The 17638-nt window shown below is 47.5% G+C and overlaps 1 protein-coding gene across 5 annotated transcripts; it reads left to right on the plus strand.

Annotated features, from left to right (window-relative positions):
• The first annotated feature begins 543 nt into the window (after positions 1-543).
• On the plus strand, positions 544-17386 carry ZNF202 (zinc finger protein 202). 5 transcript variants are annotated; one of them, XM_081799244.1, is made up of 9 exons: positions 544-671; positions 1979-2095; positions 10593-10669; positions 10876-11380; positions 12075-12285; positions 12636-12724; positions 13653-13782; positions 14311-14430; positions 14965-17386. In XM_081799244.1, exons 4-9 carry the CDS (start codon positions 10979-10981, stop codon positions 15957-15959), a joined length of 1947 nt encoding a protein of 648 aa, XP_081655370.1. In that variant the 5' UTR covers positions 544-671; positions 1979-2095; positions 10593-10669; positions 10876-10978; the 3' UTR covers positions 15960-17386. The 5 variants fall into 5 exon arrangements, with proteins under 5 accessions (XP_081655370.1, XP_081655369.1, XP_030873101.1 ...); XM_081799243.1 differs by having other exon boundaries at positions 10593-11380; XM_031017241.2 differs by lacking the exon at positions 10593-10669.
• Positions 17387-17638: the final 252 nt, after the last annotated feature.

Raw genomic sequence — 17638 nt, forward strand, 5'->3', positions numbered from 1 at the left:
AATGAGATCAAGGAGGTCAGTCTTAACGAAACACAAAGACATGCTCCAAGGAAAACAGAAAACAGGATACCGTAACTATTCTCTTACTAAGCTCCTACTACGTTCCAAAGAGTTCGCATGCAATGTATCCCTTAGCTCTCAGAGCAAGGGTATTATTACACCCATTTTAGAAGAGCACACTGAACTCTAGAGGGGTAGAGGGGTTTGCCTGAGGCCCCACAACTGCTGGTGAATGCAAGAGCCAAACCTCAAACGGCTCTCCTTGCTACCCCGCTTCGCGGACAATCAAGAAAAACAAGTAGAGTTACAGACTCCAAAATCAAAGCAGAGATCAAAAGCGGTGAAACAGGTGTGTGAGTAAACTGAAGGCCCCGGGTTGCAGGAGGGGCGGGCGGAAGCGGTATGGCCTGAGGCTTTCCGCGCTGGGTCCCCGCGGCGATCAGAGCCTCCACCCTCGCGGAGCGCACAGAGACCAAACCTCCCGCTGCCTAGAGCGGCTCCAGCGCCGCGAGGAGGCGGGGCGAAGCCCAGCTTCCGGTTCCGGGCGCAAAGGCCCCACGTGTTTCGACCCGCCAGGCCCCGCGCGGCTCGGATCCGGCGGCGCTGCTACGGCCGGGAGTGGGTGGGGGAGAAGCCGGGGCAGGGGAGGAGCTGCCGGAGCTGCCGGAGCCGTGAGTGCTGAGGGGCTGGGCCGGGCCGGGCCGGGCCGGATCGCGTTGAGCCGGGCAGGGCGGGGAAGAGGGGGAGAGGTCTGAGACCCCGCCCCCCCAGATCGTGGGGAAATCTCACTGTCCTGGAAGAAGGGGCGGCGGCGGTGTAGTGAGGGGGTCTGGGCGTTGTGGTCCCCGGGGCTCCTGGTGGCCGGAGCTCGAACCTCTGGGGACGCAGATGGCGCTCCGGGCTTCTTTCGGTGCAGCCACCGCCCTCCGCCTCCTCCTGAGGCCTGTAGAAACGCAGTTAGTTCGTACCTCCCATTGCTTCCGCGCCAAGTGGCCCCCCGGCACCGAGGGAGGAGTGGTCTAGGCCCCTTTATTTCCCCTAGCTTTTTCTCACCCGGTCTTTCAGATTGTTCAAGAGCCACCCCCCGCTCCACCCCATCCTCCGCAGGCTCCCGGCCCCGACAAGCCCCATCTCTCTCCACCACCAGCCCCCCCCCCCATACAGATACAGTCACCCGTGATCTTATCACCCTTGGATACCGTCTGGCCTGTGGCTTTTCAGCTGCCACTGTGACCGACCCCACGCTTCCCTTCAAGCTAGTAGCTTCTGTCTCCCCTTGCAACTTCCCTCCCCCCTCCAACCCCTCACAGCCAGTTTTGGCACTTCTGAACACCACCGTTACCCACAGCAGGAGTGTATAGGCCTCTGCTGCTTGTCTGGTTTGACCAAAAGTTTGTTAGTTTGTATGCCATGGATATTCTGTGTTCTCTCAGGGGTCAGCCCAATTTTTATTTTTCTGGCATTGGCCATTCTTGTCTCCCAGGCGCTTTGATTTCCCTGTCTGCCTTGGTCCCTGTACTGACCACCCCAAAGGTGGGCTCCGAGGCCTAGCTGTTCTTTGACCACCTTGGTCCTGGAGAGCACTGTCACATTCAGGCTCTCACTCGGAGGTTAGGGTGAGAACCGTTGCTTTTTCTCTGTCCACACACTGCAGGTGACACCCAGGGCAGCCTGACTCAGGAGCCACAGAAAGCTAGTGGAGTCCCCCTTCCCTTCTCCCAGCTTCTCTTCCAAGTCACCCCCCTGGGCCTTGATCCAGAAAGCCACTTCAGAAAGGTTGTGAGGAAGCCATTGGGAGGCATGTTGGTGGGAAGTATGTGACAACCAAGCAGTTAGGGTTTGTGGCCATTCGTCTTGGGTAACTTTCTGCTGATAGAGTCTAGTATAAGAGGGTGGGCAGGGTTGGTGGGAGGAAGGGGATTTTTCCTCTTAGGACCAAATACCTGGGATTCATAATCTTTCCCCCTTTTTCCTCCAGCTGTACCCCTTTTGCACTCTTTTAAATACTATATTGCAGTAGACAGTCATTTCAAGGGCACAGCAAGGTTTACTACGATGTGAGGGACTCTTGGGCATTACAAACTATACAGATGAGGTAAGTTACAGGTTTACATTTTTTTCCAGTTAATTTGCACAGGCATAAAACAGTCCTAGACTCTTTTGACTTTTGCAAACCTTCCTGTAAATTTGGCCAGCACTGGAAAAGTTGTATGCTTTCTGCTTGAACCTCAAGTTTACTTTCTTTGCCTTAGGTACTGGCTCTCAAACTTATCATGCTTCTCAAGCACCTGAAGGGAGGGCTTGTGGAAGAGATTGCTGGGTCCACCCCCAGAGTTTCTGATAATAGGTCTGGGCCCCGGGCTTGAAAATCTGCACATTTCTGACAAGTTTTTAGATGCTTGCGCTGCTGGTTTGGGTTTCTCACACTGAGAACCACTGCCTTTGGCCAGTCTCCTTCACATAAACAGTGCAGTGGTTTGGGGGATCAAAAGACCTGTGTATGTACTTCTGTGTTAGAAACTAGTAATATGATCTTGTATGGATAATTTAACCACTTCGGTCTGAGTTCTTTCGTTTTTAAAATTAAGAAAGCGTACTTAAAAAAAAAAACAAACCTCCAAATCGTAGTGATCTTATGCCAAATGGAAGATGAAATATTGATGAATTTTCCCCTTGATTTTCTTAATTCTCTTGATAGGAGCTTCCGTTTTGACCATATAGCTTATATCCATATTTAGGTTTTTGCTACAAATTGCTAGTATATGCTAAAGTTCCTGCTACTTAACTGCTTATTAAATTCTTTAAGGTCAGAACTAGTGCTTTTTTCATCTTTCTCCGCCTGGACCTTGGTTTGTGTGGCACACACAATTGATGCTCAGTAGATATTTGTAGAATAAATAATCATATCCCCTGCTCTCTTTTCCCTTTGAGGAAGTTTTTCTCCACTAGTCCTGTGCCACATTGTAAAGCAGTATATGGCTGTGCCACCGGATTGCTCCAGGCGATTGGGATAAATGCCGATGCCAAATTCCTATAACTGTCCCTGTGAGAGATTCATTACCAAAGCCGTGGCACCCACTGATTCTGAATTTTAGTGCATCCGTATCCAACTGGGAGTAAGAGAAATAGCTTAATAAAATTCAACACATTTTACTGAGCGTCTTTTCTACCAGGCATCTGACAAAGTGTTAGGCACTTAGAATATAAAAATGAATAAAGAGGTCCTTGCCATCCTGGGATGCCTTCTACTCTTTGTACCATGATTTTTTTTTTTTTTTTTTAAGATTTTATTTATTTGACAGAGAAGGAACACAAGCAGGGGGAATGGGAGAGGGAGAAGCAGGCTTCCCGTGGAGCAGGGCTCGATCCCAGGACTCCAGGATTGTGACCTGAGCCAAAGGCAGACGCTTAATGACTGAGCCCCCCAGGCAGCCCTCTTTGTACCATGATTTAATCTGCAGTGGAGACTGCTGCTCCTCTGATTCCTCTGGTCCCATAGGCATGGGTCCCATCTTTTATCATCTCATCATAAGCGAGGGAGCCTCGGGCAATGCCAGAAGGAAGTCATCTAGACACAAAGCAAAGAGTATTTTGGCAATATCGGTTATAAAACAAACCATTAATACATGACTCTTGAATTGACTGTTCTGAATTATCCCTGTTTACTCCTCAGGTCAGTCTCTAGTTATAAAATATATTATCCTGTTGTTTTTCGCTAAATAATGGTTCCTCTGACTGTCCATGTGATTGGCCTTGACCATGTTCATCATAGTAATGAATTAGGTACAGCTAGTTTAACTCTGCCTGCCACATGAAAGCTGGCACTGTCATCAGGGTGGGTGTCAGGTTTGAAGGGTGCCCTTTTCCCACTTCAGATTCATTTGTGATGTTCTGTTTTAAACTGAGGGGTATAGATTGACCTGCTTTATTTAAGCCATTGACCACCTCTAGGTCACCCTTAAGGTTTAAAAGCCTAGCTTCATGTTGAACGTTAACCAATATCATCAGGATGGCCAGATACTCAATTCTGGACTTGAAAATCTGTCTGTGGCCTCTAGCCCATCTGAAGTCTTGAGTAAATGCCTGTCACCATCTTAGGCTAATACATCATGGCCTAGGTATTCAATAAAGAAGCACTGTATCCTTGTTCCTCTCGAAGCCCCTCTATCACCATCAAAAAGCAAGATGGTTTCTCAAAAGATGATCCAGCTCTCTGCCTTTAGGTGGAAAGTCATTCCCAGTTCCCAGATGACACATCTTGAGAAGGTAGAACACAGATCACCTACTTCCAAAGGCAGAACTACCAACATCCAGCACTGCCTCCTGGGCCTGTGATACACACCTAGAAAAACATTAATTAAAAATAAAGTGAATTGTGGGGTGCTTGGGTGGCTCAGTCGTTAAGCGTCTGCCTTCGGCTCAGGTCATGATCCCAGGGTCCTGGGATCGAGCCCCGCATCAGGCTCCCTGCTCAGCGGGAAGCCTGCTTCTCCCTCTCCCACTCCCCCTGCTTGTGTTCCCTCTCTGGCTGTCTTTCTCTCTGTCAAATAAATAAAACCTTTAAAAAATAATAAAGTGAATTGTTAATGGTTTTTATAGTTTATTTCACATTATTTGTGCTTACATTTACTCCCAGTGACATTTTTATACCCACTTTATACCTTGATCCTAACCACAGAGTCTGCAGAATTTCAGGGCAAAAGATATTCGTGTCTTGGCTTTCCCCTGATTTCCCTGTACCACCCACCGCCACTACTTATTTAGCCTCTGGGTTTATTTCTTCCTGTCTTCCCCCTCACTCCGACTTACCCTGTTTCTTTGAATCCTATTGTAATAAGCTTTGAGCCACTTCTCCCCTTGCTACTCAAGATATTTTATGCTGAATCTAATGAAGGAAAGAGTAAATGGCAAAAAAAATTTTTTTAGAGATTTTGTTTATTTATTTGAGAGTGAGAGCACACAAGCAGGGGGAACAGCAGACAGAGGGAGAGAGAGAAGCAGGCTCCCCGCTGAGCAGGGAGCCCGATGCGGGGCTCGATCCCAGGACCCCGGGATCATGACCTGAGCCAAAGGCAGATGCTTAACCAGCTGAGCCACCCAGGCGCCCCGACAAAAATATTTTAAAGAAATAGTTTTTAGGGCGCCTGGGTGGCTCAGTCGTTAAGCGTCTGCCTTCAGCTTGGGTTGTGATCCCAGGGTCCTGGGATCGAGCCCCACATCGGGCTCCCTGCTCCGCAGGAAGCCTGCTTCTCCCTCTCCCACTCCCCCTGCTTGTGTTCCTGCTCTCGCTGTCTCTCTCTCCCTGTCATATAAATAAATAAAATCTTAAAAAAAAAAAAAAGTTTTAAAACATGGTTTGAAGCATACTAATTATGATTTGTTAGAAGGCCAGAAGTCAGCAAATGCCTTCCCTTTCATTTCTCCAGCCTTCTGGGTTAAGTTTTCAAGGGACTTAGTAGGTATACTAACTGGGCTTGCCCCAGAATGCCTCTTCCCAGTTCGAGGGAGGAGACAGGACTGCAACACTGGTAAGGAGAAGCACCACTGATAGGTCTTGGGCAGGAGAACTGGGCTGGAAGGTTCCATCCCATCTGTGTTCCAAGGCTCTTAATCTTAGCTGATAAGTCTTTCAAAGCAAGGACTCTTTCAGTTTAACACTTTACTTTTAATATAACAGTAAACAGGCCAAGATTTTTCCTGTGCGTTTAAAATTTTTTGGAATGACGATGAATGAAATAAAGGACTGTTTGCCTGTTTATCATTTAAATCTTGCCTTCTTCCCAAAAGGATTTAAAGCATTTTGAAGGAAAGAGAACAAAATCTATTGAGCATCTACTCTGTACTGGGCTCTATGCTGCAGTGATTCTATACGTTACTTCATTTACTCCTTAAAACAACCATGGGAGGGAGGTAGTGTAGCCACATTTTGAAAATGAGACCAAGACAGGGAGTGTCCCGTGGCCAGTGAATGAGGAGAGGGATTCAAACTCAGGGCTCCAAAGCCCTGAACCATTATGTGGAAAGCATGGATAAACACTTGTATACAGGATAATTAACCATAAAAGATCATCTTTCCAGTAGAAGGATCATACCAGATAATCTTTAGTTTTAAAGAAGAATACAGCGGGACGTCTGGGTAACAGACTGGTTTCGTCTCAGAATCGTGAGATCAAGCCCTCTGTTGGGCTCCATGCTGAGTGTGGAGCCTGCTTGAGAGTCTCTCTTTCCCTCCTCCTCTACCCCTTCCCATCCTTTCTCTCTTCCCTCTCCCTCTCTAAAAAAGAAGAATACAGCATTAGAACAGGGCAGTTAACAATTTTCATTAGTTGATTTCTATTCTAGAACAATGAGAAGAGCAGTTGGAAGGTTTGGTTAACCCCAGAGAACAGACATAGCCAGATTTCCAGGTTATGGGCCAGCATTAGGGTAAAAAATAAAATTGGGGGCAGGAAGGGAAATAAGTATCTGCTAAACATAATCATTTGAACCTCTCTGATCACTACTGAAGATTATTTGCCAGTAAACAGATCAGTCTCTCTCTACTGGGTAGATACTATATGACCACAAACCTTGTCATTTAGGATCCAGAAAGCTCTCCCCAAGTAGTCATATTTTAAGGTAGAGAACCATATATCCTTTTAATGCCTGCAGTTTTCTGTTCTTGTCAATAGAATGCAGTTACGGCCTTCACTGGCATGTGACACATTCAGATAAGGGTCAGAGGTAGTTGGACCAAAGACCGGAGAAAGCTCTTACCTTTTCCACATCTCCCCAGTCCTGCTCCATACATCGTAGAAACACTTACTCAGAGACTAGGTCATGGAGTGCACCCATCCCTAGGCTTCTGAAGCTTTTCTGCAAACATTGTTTCAGAGCCTTCTGGAACCAAGTCTTGCTCTTCCTGGCCTGGGTTCAGTCTCTCTATATAGTCCTCTTCAGTTTTATCTGTCATTGTGGAACCCTTCCAAGGACAGACACTGAGGGAAGGTATTAGAATGCCAAGGGCAACAAATTGCAGGCAGACTTGTGGTGTAGCATATCCCAGGAACCTAGAATGAAACAATGTCCGTTTTCTGTTTCTAATACTTGACATTTGCACAGCACATTTTAGTTCATAAGCTCACAGAGCTCAGCTAATCCTGTGAGTTAGGAGAGTAGTTCTCTGCAGAGGGCTTTCCCCTTTACAAGGGCTCTTGTGTGTGTTATGTCATGGAACCCTTAGAGCTGCTCCAGTTACTTGAGGGTGTGGGGCTAGGACGCACGTCTTTGGATACCTAATCCAGTGTTCTTTCCACTGCACCGCCTGCCTCCGGTTCCTTCCCATCCCTCGCCCCACCAGGGACTCCTCTTCTGCCCTTCATCGTGCCATTGCTGATCTGTTTGCCTTCATCTCTTCCTGAGCTGCCAAAGTAAATCCAAAACAAGCAATGGAAACCTCAATTGATGATTTCTTTTTCTTTTTTTTTTTTTTTTTAAGATTTTATTTTTATTTATTTGACAGAGAGACAGCCAGAGAGGGAACACAAGCAGGGGGAGCAGGAGAGGGAGAAGCAAGCTTCCTGCAGAGCGGGGAGCCTGATGCGGGGCTCAATCCCAGGACCCTGGGATCATGACCTGAGCTGAAGGCAGACACTTAACGACTGAGCTACCCAGGTGCCCCTCAATTGATTTCTGAAGCGGATTTAGAAACAGCAGGTTTTATGTGGGCCAGCATTAGGGTAAAACTGTTCCTTTGTCTTTGGAGAGCGAGAGCAGGAATGCTTCTGTCAATGCAGACTTTGTAGACTCCATAGTAGACAATCTCTGGTAGCCAATGCTCCGTGGAAACAAGGAGAGCTTCTAGTCTGCTTTCCTGGGCATGGGTTCTCAGACTTTGAAGATGATTGAGATCCCTTCATTATGCCAAAGACTCTCTATCGATTCTGTCTTCTCTCAGAACTCCCAAAGAAAATCTCACTGAAGATAGGCATAACATTTTAAAAACCACAAACTGTGTAGAAAACAGACCACCATGGGGTAGAGACTGCAGATTCAGTAGGTGGGACAATTACCACATAAAGACTGAGAAATGAGGGAACTCTGTAAAGCAGACTATGAAAGTAGGTAGTGGATATTTGAGGCTACTGGAAGAGAAATAAGAGCATGAATGAATGAAAAGGCATTTGAGATACAGTTAATAAAAATAAATAATAGGGTCATTGAAATTAAACTCAGTTTGATGGGCAGCATCTAATTAGACCCAGCTCTTAAGAGCGGATCGTTAACCTTGAAGGTGGATCTGAGGCTGAGGTAATGAAGCCCCAAAAGACTGAAAAATGAAGAACCCTTCAGGTTGCATGTGGAGAGGGGTCTGGAGGGGGCAGGACTGGGAAGACTAGGGGTGACTTGAACAAAGTCGTTCATTCAACATACAAGTGTCCGTTACATACCAGTGTGGTGTAGGAGACGGTCATGTTTTTAAAAGGTCCTACTGGCTCAACCAGGGGAATGGAAGTGGAGATGAGATGGGTGAATTGGAAAGACATTTAGAAGGAAGGATTAACAAGATCAGTGAATAAAAAAGAGTGTAGAAACAATGGAGGGAAAGATGGATTCTTCCTGATAAAAAAGAGGAAGAAAACTTTAGTTATTCATTTAAATTCCCTTACTGTGCACTTCATTATGCATGTTGGAAACTTGAAGGAGTTTCATGGGAAGCTTAACCAGTGGCTGTATTGCCGTATCCCAGGATCGATACCACAGACGTGTGATAGAGGTGTGCCCATGTTGCTGCAGAAGCACAGTGATTGCTCACCATTTTAAGGGTAAGGGGAATGGGATCAAAGAAAACATCTCAGAAAACATGAAGTCTGAGCTGTCTTAGAAGTAAAGTTTCACCTAATGAAGGGTAAAGACTCAGAAGGAACAACATGTTCTAAAGCCAAAGAGATGGGATTTGTAGGTGCTTCACAGGCATACAGAATGTGTGTGTGTGCGCGCACGCGCGTGCGCTGTGTGTGTTGGGAAGGATTGAAGAGGAGGGCGAAAGGAAAGTCTGCCTAAGCTATAATACTTAGGAGTTTGCTTTTCACTTACAAGACAGAGGAATGGTTGAGGATCTTAAATAGGGAAGGGACATGATCACATTTGCCAAGAGTGCCGGTCACTCTTGTGATACTGTCCTTGGTAACTTGAAGGTAACAAACCTGGAGGCAGGTGGCTCAGGATTGGAGGCAGTTGGAGCAATCCAGACAAGAACTGATAAGGAGCTAGAGTGTAAATCATAGGAGTGAAGAAGAGGGGGCCATGTGAAGAAATGGAACACACCATGCAGCATTGGAGGTGGGGGGTGGGAACATTGCGTTTAGAAGGAACAGCCTTCCTACAGGCATGGTGTCCTGAAAAGACACCCCCTTTCGATTGGAAGATCAGCAATGCACCCATGATAGCTCCACGATAACACAGCAAAGGGGAGGATATGAGGCTTGAAAAATCAACTGAGGGCTGATGGTGAAGAGCTTCATGTGCCATGCCAAGGATGTTATAGCTGATCTTAACTAACAGAAGTATTTTTAAATGTTGAGCGGTGCAGTTGGGACTGTAATTTAGAAAGATGGTTAACACTGGGTTGCCATTGCTCTTCTGAGCACTTGACAGAGGGTGATATGTTTAATCCTCATAGTCACGCTGTTAGATGGATACCATCCTTACCTCCATGCCACAGATGGGGAAACAGGCATAGGGAGCATAGGAACTTAACTCTGGCCTCACACCTACTAAACGGTACAGCCCAAATTTAACCCCTGGCACCAGACTCACTCCTTACCTTACACGCCCTAGTTGTCCTCCACCATCACACACATCAGGACCACATGCAGCATTTCTAAAGATACAGTTGCCTACATTGACTAAATCCCAAGTATCCCCAAGAGTGTTGAGCGATACTTATTTTGCAAAAGCTTCACCATAATTATGCTGCCCTTTACTCATGGTCGAGTACGCAGGGATCCCAGTTAGGAAGTTAGGTCAATAGTCCAGGCGAGAGCTGAAGGCCCAAACTAAAGCGGTCTGTGGCAAAGAGGAGGAAACAGATTTAGAGGCTTACAAGGTAGAATTGGTTTAATGGGCTGTAAGCAATGGGAAAGAATCCGAATTGAGTCTAAAGATTACAAAGTTGAGTGTTTACTTGGCTAGTGATGATCTCAGCCAAGACAGGATCTTGGGAAGAGGGGTGGATTTGGGAGTCAGCAGAATGAGTTCAGTTTTGAACACTTGGGTTTGAGGGTCTGGAGGTCTTCCCATTAAGATATCTTAATAAGCGGAAGGTTGCTCTTAGGGGTGCCTGTGCGCCTGCCGCTGTATAAGGGGCTTTCCTGACTGTTACCTCACACAATTTGCCCCTCAAATCTCTGAGAGTCCCCATTTTACAGAGGAATTTATATTGAGTGTAATTCAGTTTGAATGAGCCTTTATAAAGGCTTCCCCATCTGTTTCAGCCTGGCGGATGCGTCTCTTCTCCTGGTGTGTATGTAAACGTGTGTGTGACATGGTCAGTACCACGTGTTCTAGCAGGCCATGAGCAGCGTCCGTGGTCCTCTCCATTCTCCTTGCAGGTTCACAGGGTTCTTGAAGAAGAGATGCAGTTTTTTTCTGTTTCTCTATGGGGTGTGAACCTGGCCAAGGACAAGGGGTAAGAGAACATAACTTGAGGCATAGATCATCCGATTTCAGCCAAATGTATTTATCATATAGCTGATGGTTGTGGAGATTGAGGGCAGGGGATTTAATAGTGTAAGGAAGTGTTATGTGTGCGGGGTTATGAGTGAACTCAGAACTATTTTCCCTGTGTATAATCTCACGCTTATACTGATGTTTGTCTCTGCTTCTCTGCCCCAGGTCCCTTGGGAGAAACTCCTTGAGGTGCCCAGGCTGAGACTGGGGGCTAATGACAGTGTGAGCTCTAGATGGTGTGAGACCCCTCCCCCCCGAGAGCCAAACAATGGCTACAGCCTTGGAACCAGAGGACCAGGATCTTTGGGAAGAAGAGGGAATTCTCATGGTGAAATTGGAAGATGATTTCACCTGTAGGCCAGAGTCTGTCTTACAGAGAGATGACCCTGTGCTCGAGACCTCACACCAGAACTTTCGGCGCTTTCGCTACCAGGAAGCCGCAAGCCCTCGAGAAGCTCTCATTCGACTGCGAGAACTTTGTCATCAGTGGCTGAGGCCAGAAAGGCGGACAAAGGAGCAGATCCTAGAGCTGCTTGTGCTGGAACAGTTCCTTACCGTCCTGCCTGGAGAACTGCAGAGCTGGGTGCGGGGCCAACGGCCAGAGAGTGGCGAGGAGGCGGTGACGCTGGTGGAGGGTTTGCAGAAACAACCCAGGAGACCAAGGCGGTGGGTGAGGAGGGGGAGTCCTGATCTATGTGATGTGGAGGGGGACTATTTGTTTGCTGGAAGGATGGATTTGGGGGTAGGGCATACAGGGCCCCCATCATTTACCCTTTAAAACTAATTGTGCTTTCAGGTTGCACCTAGATCCATAAGGGGCAGAGGTGTGTGTTTGCGTGTGTTTGTGTGAGTGAGTGAGTGTGACTTTCTGGTTTTTGAAACACCTGCCTAGGGACCATCTTAGGGATCTCAGCACTCAAGGGTCATATGGTTTTGGTTTTCCTTTCTTTGGCTGTCGAACCTCCAGTTCCTGGGGAGGCCAATTTTGTGACTTCCTCAAAAGTTCTAGACTCTCAGTCACTCCCCCTCCCCCAGGACCGTAAGACAGGAAAGCAAAAACAACAAGGAGAGAGCTACAGGTGGGAGAGGTAGAGATGGGAAGGATGGGTGTCTTAGAGCCCTGGGGGACAGGGGCAGGGTTGAGGGGAGTAAGGAAGCTGTGCAGTACCCAAACGTCCCTGCCTTGTCCTGGTGAGGATAACCTGCAACAACTCTCGCGTGCCCCAATGGAACCGGAGATTCCCCTCCTCATCTGGGACTCTTTGGGAGTGTTTCTGTTGGCAGGTTCTCCAAAAATAAGCCCTGATGTCAACCGAGACTTTCCTCTTGACTCCATGCTGACTGGAAATTGGAATTATTCCCAGGTGACTGTCCATGTTCATGGCCAGGAAGTCCTGTCAGAGGAGACGGTGCATCCAGAAGCAGAGCCCGAGTCACCTAGTGAGCTGCAGAACCCTGTGCAGACCTCGACTCCCGAGGCGTCCCGTGAGGAGACCATACAGAGCCCCGATCTGGGGCCACCAGAAGAGCAGAGCCTGTGCCATGAATTGGAGTTCCAGCCCCTGCAGGAGAGCGGTGGGAAGCCTCAGCAGAAGCGGGGCATTGTGACGGGCAGAGCGTGGGAAGGGGGATATTTCCCCTCTACTAAGGAGGCTAGGTGTGGAGCACAGTGGGAATAAATCACAGAATCCAGGATGTTGAGAGGAGACAGTACTAGCTAGAGTCCCCCAGAAACTGGGCCGAGCTTTATCCTTGGTTGTTCTCTTGGCATTTCAGTAGTGTTCCAGATGGTGGCATTGGGATGATTTGAGCTGCCCTTGGGCCAGTTTCCTGATTCCTACCAAAGAGCATGAGAGCCACTCGGCTGTTGGCCACTTACATGGGCACACTGCATATTGCTGATCTCCGCATTCTTTTCATCGTAGAGGTTCCAGTGTCCCAGGACCCAGACCTTCCTGAAGAGAGGAACCCTGGAAACCCGGAGATGGTTGCCCTTCTTACTGCTCTTTCACAGGTGTGCTCTAGTTTCACTCTGTGCCTCAGAGAATTTGAAGAACCATCAGGCATTAGCTGTATACTGAACGGGTCAGACAGGACACAAATTTGCACCCTTCTTTCGCCAACTTAAGTTCTCAGTTCTAGACGTGTCTGCAGCAGGAGTTGAATCGAATGGGATGAATTATCATAGTCTCAGTTGGATCTGCAGGCTCCAGAGCCTCTTTATTTGCCACTGCCCAGAGAGAGGAACTAACAAAATAGGATTATTTTAGAACTCTCCAGTACAACCTGGAAGTTGCTGAATGAAGGCTTGTTTCTTGGTTTTTTTAGGAGTAAACTTGATAGTCATTTGTAAGAATGGCTGACTGCTGCAGAAATGATTTCTGAAATTGTGTGGTGTCCTCTTGCAAGGACTGCACTCAGTCAGGCCACGACTCATAGGAATCCCTTAAAATAGTCAGGGCCCGAAAACTAAGCTAGAGGCTGGAGAGAAAAGGAAAAGAAGCATCCGTGGTTTCAGATTGTAGTCTAGCTGCAGCAAAAGGGCCTGTGTGTGCTCTGCCGACCGTGTAGATGATGGGGGTCCCTGGAGAAGGTCAGTTAGGGAGAGCTTTCCAGAAAAGGTGAATTTTTGCAGAAATGTAGGTGGCATTAAGGCATCAAATAGGGAGTTAATTAGGACTTTTAAGACTTTTCTTGTATGTTAACCCATATGCTCAAGAAGAAGAGCAGAGGCTTGCCCTGAGAGAAAGCAGTGGGACCGGGGGGCCCGGAGGAGGAAGTAGGAAGTCGGGGAGCAGCAGCCGAGGGTGCCACAGATTTCCCGAAGGGAGCCCGGAGTCCTGTGTGTGTGCCTTTTGTCTCCGGGCGTAACCTTCATTCCAGGAACTAAGTGGGCGGCTCCAGGAAGCGCCCCTTTTTAACTGAAGCCTGTGTTGTTTCAGGGATTGGTAACTTTCAAGGACGTGGCTGTGTGCTTCTCCCAGGACCAGTGGAGCGATCTGGATCCCGCACAGAAAGAGTTCTATGGAGAATATGTCTTGGAAGAAGACTGTGGAATTGTGGTCTCTTTGTGTAAGGAATTTCAAGTGTTTCTAGGGTGTTCTGAGCACAGAGGTCTTTCTCCTGTTGGAAATTGTGGGGGTCTTAGATCTTAGACTGTATGCACCATGTTTCTCTTATGCCTGCCCCCCCAGTGAGATTGAAGGATGAGCTATAAGCAAGACGATATCCTTCCAAGTTAAAGGGAAGAGGAAATGCTTAGAAAGTGGTTGGAAGCTTCTAATAAGAGAATAAAATTATAATATATAGCTTTAGTATATTTGAGGTAGTGTGTGAGTTTTGAAACCAGCAGTAGAAGTTGATCTGCTTACTTGAATATGGGGAAAGAGGGAGCATTAGCGGTCCTAGATTATCGAGTCGCAGACAAAGGGCATGAAATATGCAGGATTTGGTGAGAGGTGCTCAAGCTAAAAAGACCAGATTGGATCCACTGACTGGGCTGTCCATTTGTTCTGCAGTCTACCCAACAGCAAAGATCTGCTCTTAACACAGGGAATTGCTGAACCAATCGTAATGTCCCGCTTTCCCTCTCTTGAGCAGCATTTCCAATCCCCAGACTAGATGAGATCTCCCACGTTAGAGAGGAAGAGCCTTTGGTCCCAGATATCCCAGAGCCTCAAGAGCCTCAAGAGCCAGAAATCCTGAGTTTTACCTACACAGGTGAGGAACGACAAAAGGCATCTTCCCCCACAGAGCTGGCACTTCCCCTCTCCCTCTGGGGTGCCCCTCTCATTGGTTCTTCTAACCTGTTGGCCATCACCCCTGTCTCCCTCTGAATGCCAAATTCTTCTGTCCTCATCCTCCTCTTTCCCCTCCCATCATTCGTGTGAGGGATATGTAATGTAAGATGGTGAAAGAGAAAAAATGGGAACTTTGGAATGCAGCTGTAGTCCTATATGAAGCAGGTCACTTAAACTCTTGGTCCTCAGTGTCCACATTTGTGAAATGAGGATAATAATCTTTGTCCACACCAAGGCTTGTCGACAGCATGAGATAACATATAAGAAAGTGCCTGGCACATGACAGAAATCAGTTGACCAGTTATTTCCTTCTTTCCCAGCCTCTGCAGTTATGAAATACGGGCTTCTCTCTGTGTGGTCTTGCCTTCCCAAGACAGTTTAAAAATCCCGCCGTTGTGTGGAAGGCATCATCCCCTCTATAATTTCCCCTGTTCTCCTCTCATCCTCTCTACAGGAGATAGGAGTGAAGATGAAGAGGAGTATCTTGAGCAGGAAGATCTAAGTTTGGAAGATCTACACAGATCTATTTTGGGAGATCCAGAAATCCACCAGACTCCAGACTGGGAAATAGTCTTTGAGGATGATCCAAATAGACTTAACGAAAGAAGATTTGGTACAAATATTTCTCAAGTTAATAGTTTATCGAATCTTCGGGAAACCATGCCTGTCCACCCCTTGTTAGGGAGACACCATGACTGTCCTGTATGTGGGAAAAGTTTCACTTGTAACTCCCACCTTGTTAGACACCTAAGAACTCACACAGGAGAGAAACCCTATAAATGTATGGAGTGTGGAAAAAGTTACACGCGCAGCTCGCATCTTGCCAGGCACCAGAAGGTTCACAAAATGGGCACTCCTTATAAATTTCCCCTAAACCGGAAGAATTTGGATGAGACCTCCTCTCTGGTCCAGGCTGAGAGAACTCCACCTGTTGAGAAACCCTATAGATGTGACGATTGTGGAAAACACTTCCGCTGGACCTCAGACCTTGTCCGGCATCAGAGGACACACACAGGAGAAAAACCCTTCTTCTGTACTATTTGTGGCAAAAGCTTCAGCCAGAAGTCTGTGCTCACAACACACCAAAGAATCCACCTCGGAGGCAAACCCTACCTGTGTGGAGAGTGTGGGGAGGACTTCAGCGACCACAGGCGGTATCTGGCACACCGGAAGACGCACGCCGCTGAGGAGCTGTATCTCTGTAGCGAGTGCGGGCGGTGCTTCAGCCACAGCGCAGCGTTTGCCAAGCACCTGCGAGGACACGCCTCAGTGAGGCCCTGCCGGTGCAACGAATGTGGGAAAAGCTTCAGTCGGAGGGACCACCTTGTCAGGCATCAGAGAACCCACACTGGCGAGAAACCGTTCACGTGCCCTACCTGTGGAAAAAGCTTCAGTAGGGGCTATCACTTAATCAGGCATCAGAGGACCCACTCAGAAAAGACCTCCTAGCTAGCTTCCTGTGTGAGGCGGTCTGCATTCAGCCCTCACCCGGGGATGGGCGAGGAGATGCCCCTTGTCAGCTCTGGAAGACCTTTTCCAGGGAGTCTCCCTCACTTGCCCAGATCTACGTCACCTCTTCCCACAGCTAAATAAAATCCCCCTGGCAGAACCTCTCAACCTTCTTCTACACCTGGAGGAGATTTTTTTGCCCAAAGTACAACCTGGGTGGAGGCTTCTCCTTGACCGGAGTGTTCCTGCCTCTACCTCATGGGTGTGAAGGAGGAGATTTAGAAGACTTCCGAGGTTGTGGTTATTATATTTTGCCCAAAATAGGCTGTTGCATATCCTAAAGACTGCTTCACAGCCTCAAGTATAAAGTTGCCCAGGACAGCCCTTTAGGTATGGTAAGGGACCGGCCTCTAGGATTCTGTCTTTACCGGGCTCAAATCTTAAAGCACACAGCCCTGAACTCAAGGCCGGAGATTTGCATCCTCATGGCTCTGCCACACACTCACAGGATAACTACAGATCTCTCACTGGTTCATTTCTTCACCATGCACTTTCCTTTGATCCTGGGGAGAGATGGGAGAAGTGTCTGATGGGGGAAAACCTCGAGGCTGTTTCCCATGGACCTTGTCAGGCTGCTCCCTTATCCATTGCCAAAATACCAGGTGCCAGACCCTGCTAGAAAGGAGGACCTAGTCAGAAGCCTCTTTCCTTGTGGGGTGCTTTCCTGTTAGAATACTCATGCCCACCCTTCTTAGTGTTCTACCAGCCTCTTGGTTTTGCCCCTAGCACTTCTGCAAAAGTGAGACGCAACAATTGGGTGCTGGGGGAGTCAGTTAAAGCATAATTAAACCATGATGAAATCATTTACATTCCCACACGTGTACAAGCCCACCCCTCCTGCCCTTTTCACATGGGTTTGTGAGGGGATTTTGGAACCATGTCAGCTTACATAGGTACTATAGTAATTACAGAGTCATGATTGACTGGGTCACTTACTTTATATGAAGAACACGAGAAGACCTGAGACCAAATTATGGGGCAAAATTTTTAAAAGCTGTTGCTGCTGGCTAAGGCCATCAAGACTACACTGACACCCAGCCCCTGTCATCCCCGCCTTGGTTCTCTGATAACAGGGAAAATTATGAACCCCAGCACCTGGGACCCTGAAGAATTTACCAGGAGTAAATGGCTTTCATGTAATTGCGTTGTTTGCTTTTTCTTATGTGATCTCATTTTTATGTAATTAAGAACTAAATAGTATTATCTCATGGCCTGATAGTAGGATCTCTGTTGCCTGATAAAGGTTCCTTGGAGATGAGGTTGAATAATTATGAACCTCACCTGCTCTGCTTGTGGGAGTGGCAAGGACTGGATGAGCGTCCTCCATAAGTGGAGCACAGGGTATGGGATTAAAGCATGAGAAGGGAGATTGTCTTCTGTGCATGGTTTCTTCAGCTGTTTCTCAGTCCATTATGTGCCAGTGTGTACAGAGAAAATGGGTGGGATGACAAGGCCTCAGCCCTACCAGCTCAACAAGGCAATTCTCATTTTGGTCAGTAATGATACTCCAGTTGACTAGTTTGGCTTTGATACCAATCAGTCATTGTCCTGGAGATAAACACATATGGAATAAATAAATGTAACACCGGCAGCCATGTTCCCTGGTTTCTGGAACTTTC

This window comes from Leptonychotes weddellii, chromosome 11 (genome assembly GCF_054177405.1).
Source record: "Leptonychotes weddellii isolate Sample4059 chromosome 11, ASM5417740v2, whole genome shotgun sequence".
Classification (NCBI taxonomy): domain Eukaryota; kingdom Metazoa; phylum Chordata; class Mammalia; order Carnivora; family Phocidae; genus Leptonychotes; species Leptonychotes weddellii.

Coding starts and splice junctions, on each gene's coding strand:
- ZNF202 (XM_081799243.1), top strand. CDS start 10,979: ATGGCTACAGCCTTGGAACCAGAGGACCAGGATCTTTGGGAAGAAGAG. Junction 12,286..12,635: donor CCAGCCCCTGCAGGAGAGCG/GTGGGAAGCCTC, acceptor TTTTCATCGTAG/AGGTTCCAGTGTCCCAGGAC. Junction 12,725..13,652: donor TTCTTACTGCTCTTTCACAG/GTGTGCTCTAGT, acceptor GTGTTGTTTCAG/GGATTGGTAACTTTCAAGGA.